Source organism: Micropterus dolomieu, unplaced genomic scaffold (assembly GCF_021292245.1).
Source record: "Micropterus dolomieu isolate WLL.071019.BEF.003 ecotype Adirondacks unplaced genomic scaffold, ASM2129224v1 contig_14601, whole genome shotgun sequence".
NCBI classification, from domain to species: domain Eukaryota; kingdom Metazoa; phylum Chordata; class Actinopteri; order Centrarchiformes; family Centrarchidae; genus Micropterus; species Micropterus dolomieu.
Genome location: NW_025743587.1, coordinates 2,503 through 7,207, shown reverse-complemented (window position 1 = coordinate 7,207; position 4,705 = coordinate 2,503). Strand labels below are relative to the sequence as shown.

The 4,705-nt window shown below is 40.8% G+C and overlaps 1 gene segment (V, D, J or C); it reads left to right on the top strand.

Moving 5' to 3' along the window:
• The first annotated feature begins 607 nt into the window (after positions 1-607).
• LOC123966942 lies at positions 608-1,321 on the top strand. The segment is given in 2 exon segments: positions 608-656; positions 741-1,321. Coding segments are annotated over 2 exon segments (363 nt in total).
• The last annotated feature ends 3,384 nt before the right edge of the window (positions 1,322-4,705 follow it).

The window sequence follows — 4,705 nt, the reverse complement described above, 5'->3', positions numbered from 1 at the left end:
AATTCATTATTAACTCAGCTGCATCAGTCAGTCGACTGGCAGGCAGAGTGGAGAGAGAGAGTCTGATCTACTGGCTGTCACCTTTGGCTGTCAATCGATCCTATCATGACTTAAACCTGCGTCACACTACCGATAAATTATTTCTTCACATCTATTGAATTTATAAATCTTATATAAAAAACAAAAATACCAATGTTTTTATTCACTTCATTTTGGGGTTTTCTGTCACAAAAATCAACACTATTATAACATATAGAAATATTTGTTATGGTTTTATTTGTTTGTTTTCTCCCTATTAAAATGTAATTTAAAATTCTAATTTGGGGGTATTGTAAAACAGATACACTGTTGCGACACACATGATACAGACTGTGCCTAATAATGAAGCAACCAACTTTAACAATGAGTTTGTCAAAAAAGAAAGAGGGACTCTTTGACTTTTCAACAGTAAACATTTATTCTCCAGTTTCACCCAACAGTAACTGAGATCCAAGTCAAATCCAGTTCCACACTGTGAGGAGGAGTCAATGCAAAACTCAGATTTCTTCCACCTCTACTTATCTGACTGCAGAGAGGATGACAGAGAACAGTGGACACACAGTTTAACATGATGGACTACAGGACAGGACTGCTGCTTTTAACTGTCTGCTGGGCAGGTGAAGATTCTCACTGATCATGAGTTGAGTTATCTTTAAAACATTACCAACTCAATGAAAATTATTATTTTCTTGTCCTAACAGGTGTTGATGGTCAGACTCTGACAGAATCTGAACCAGTGGTTAAAAGGCCTGGAGAATCCCACAGACTGACCTGTACAGGCTCTGGATTCACATTAAGCAGCTACCATATGGCCTGGGTCAGACAGGCTCCTGGAAAAGGACTGGAGTGGGTTGCTTATATCAGTAACGGTGGTGCCAGCATCTACTACTCTCAGTCAGTTCAAGGCCGGTTTACCATCTCCAGAGACAACAGCAGACAGCAGGTGTATCTGCAGATGAACAGCCTGAAGACTGAAGATTCTGCTGTTTATTATTGTGCTCGACACTCACAGTGACTGGAGTTGGTTGAGCAGCTGTACAAAATCCTACAGTACTCATCCTCACTGTGCTTATCGATCATGAGAAAGACTTTTATTATAATTTAATTCTGTCATCAGCTTTTGTTGTTGTGGTAATGAAAATTGGCCCTGAGAAAGATCATCATTAAGCATAAACGATAAACACATGTCTAAAAATGTTACTTTACAAAACAACCAATGACAGCAAACACTGCTGAATTTTTTTGTCCAGGTATGAATAAAATAAATACTACATGTACACATTTCAGCCACATTCATGTAAATATTTATTGACTTCTAAAGTCGGTCACAATTTGGGAGTGAAAAATAATGACAAAAACACTATATGGCACAGGAACAATATGTCGAGTTTAAAGAAATATTTGTGTTGACATTATTGATTTGAAGTTTATGTTGATATGTTATGAAAATTACCATGCTGTACACCAAATACTAGAGATCCAAGTTGTTGACAGGTTTTGATGGTCAGACTCTGGATTCACATTCAGCAGCTACAGCATGGGCTGGGTCAGGCAGGCTCCTGGAAAAGGACTGGAGTGGGTTGGTTTGATCGATAGTGGCAGTAGCAGCAAATACTACTCTCAGTCAGTTCAAGGCCGGTTTACCGTCTCCAGAGACAATAGCAGAGAGCAGGTGTTTCTTCAGATGAACAGTCTGAAGACTGTTATTTATTGTGCTCGGTTGAGCAGCTGTACAAAATCCTACAGTACTCATTTTAACACAAGTGTTTCAGTTGATAAATGTCATTACTTTAAGTAGTAGTTGAAGAAAATGATACAGTAGAGTAACAACAAACACTTTGCGAGAACCATTACTCTTTGATTTGGAAAATATTTCTAAACAGAGATGTGAATGTAGAAAATTTTTTTCTTAATGGGCACATTTTGCTTATTCCATAACAGAGCTTCATTAAACAACTCCTCTAAGAAGACATTAGCTGAATAATAAATTGCATTTGTGTAATCCAATGGTTTCAAATGTCTAATCTAAGATTTAAGTGTGATATAAAAGAGCACTCCTCCCACCATCCAAAGGTTAAACGGTGTCTCTAAAATTGTCCTTAGGTGTGAATGTGAGTGTGAGTGGTTGTTTGTGGCCCTGCGATGGACCGGCGACCTGACCGAGGTGTACCCCGCCTTTCGCCCGATGTCAGCTGGGATTGGCTCCAGCTCCCCCGCGACCCTGTATGCAGGATAAGTGGTTGACGATGGATGGATGGATAAAAGAGCACTTTCATATACGTTATTTGACAGGTCAACCAGCAGATATTTTCCTGTGAACTACAGTAATTAGTTGTTTTGCATATTGTCACACAGGTTTCAGTTCTTAAGTAGTTCATTTCCTCTTGAGGCTCCAAGTGTCTGTGGCTTTAGACAGCCACAATTTTAATACTGAAACATTTAAAAGCCTCACTTGTGTTTGCAGTAACAAAACATATATAAATCAGTAAATCAATTTATTAAAATGTCTGTTTTCTGATGTGATATTGTGTCCAACATTGATCAGTTACAGCTACATTAAAGCCATGAATAAATGAAAATAAATAAATGATTCAGTAAAATTAAACTCTAAAAGAGAGCCTGTGCATGAGCCCCTCCCTCCACATGATATCCTGATGCAAATCTTCAGTCTGTGCAGTGTACTTCTGTCCTGCTGACTGCTCTTGTACTTTGTGTGGAGCATCAGAGGTCACATCTCCAGCCTCAGGATGATCAACACACTCACTCTTCTGCTGGTTGCTCTCTCTCTGCCCTGTGAGTTCTCCTGCTTCCTGCTGTTTTATCTTTTATCAGACAACATCGACTGATGGTCAGTCAGTGATCCCAGAAAACTTCCCAGGTGACTGTCTCACTTTCTTCTCTGGTTCCTCTCTCCTTTCATCTCATCAGGTTGTACAGGTCAGAGTATGGAGTCCATTCCTTCCAGTTCAGTAGTGAAAAAGCCTGGGGAGACTCTGGTTTCACATTTACCTGCTGTGTTATGAGCTGGATAAGACAACCTGCAGGAAAAGCACTGGAATGGATTGGACGTGTTTACAGCGATGCGAGTGGAACAGATTATGCCAGCAGTGTGCAAGGACGAATAGAAGTCACCAGAGATAACAGCAACAGCATAGCTTATCTGAGACTGTCCAACTTAAAGCCAGAAGACTCTGCTGTGTATTACTGTGCCAAAGACACACACTGGTTAAAGGAAGCAGAGAGGCTTTACAAAAACTCAGAATATTTGTTTACAAAGACCCACAGGTGGGAGTAGAAGATATGAAGTCAGATGACACTAACTAAGGAGAGAATGACAGTGACTCTAAAAAGACACACATGTGAAAGCAACAGCTGACGCTGTGGTTTTGGCTTCCTTTTTTTCTATGGTTTCGATCAACATGTGCAACCAGAACCTGAATGCATAATAATAAAATACCAGTAGTTGAGGATCTCAATGAAAGACTGTTAAAATCGACACAGGATGACTGGCCTGACAGAGAAGGACTTTCTCTGAGAATTCTCTGTTGCCGACTCTTCACAATAGCCGCTGCGATTATATCAAATTTAAGATGGTCATCAAAGGGAGTGCCCAAGTATTTCTATTACCTGCTTGTCATTATGTATGATGCTCTCTGAAGAAGCATCTCTGTTTTGCCTAAAGTCAATAATAAATTATCCATCACCACTTATCCTGCGTACAGGGTCACGGGGGGGCTGGAGCCTATCCCAGCTGACATTGGGCAGAAGGCAGAGTACACCCTGGACAGGTTGCTAATCCATCGCAGGGCCACACATAGACAAACAAGCAGTCACACTTACACCTAAGGGCCACATAGACACGGGGAGAACATGCAAACTCCACACAGAAAGGCCAGGGCAACCGGGGTTTGAACCCAAAACCTTCTTGCTGTGAGGCGACAGTGCACTGCAACACTGCACCACTGCACTGCCTCAAACCAAATCCTTCAATAATTTTGTTTAAAAAACATTTAGGTTAAGCAAACTGTATTCAAACAAGGCAATAAAATCAGTCAGGGCCTTCCCGTGTTCAGATACTGGACTTTGGAGAAGTGAGAACAATGCAGTGTGATCAGAAACCCTAACCAAATAGCTGCTCTCGTGGGGGCTTCCTAATAAAGAGAAGGGGTGAAAGGATGCACCTGTGGAGATGACTATGGAAAGTGAAGAACAACCATTTACAAAGACCCTCTGCTCTCGAACATTTACAGTAAAACATCTAAAATCCATCAAACAAGTTGGTGAGGCAAGTTAAAATCACAAAGCAGCTTGTCTATTAAAAGATGCGGCTGCAGAAAATACATTGAATAAGTTGTGGTATTGACTGGTATTTGAAATAAAAAATATCCAATATGTTTGAGACTGTGACAAGACCGAGCAGAAATGCCGTTTGATTCTGAGATGAGATAGCGACCTTCAAAAAGTGGTCTCCATGATGTTAGCAACCATCACACAGGTTGGATCAGACAGCCTGCAGGGAAAGGACTGGAGTGGATTGGAAGGGCACGTTTGGATGGACAACATATTACAAAGATTCACTAAAGAACAAGTTCAGTATCGACTTAGACTCTTCCAGCAACACAGTGACGCTAAACGGACAGAATGTGCAGCCTGAAGACACTGCTGT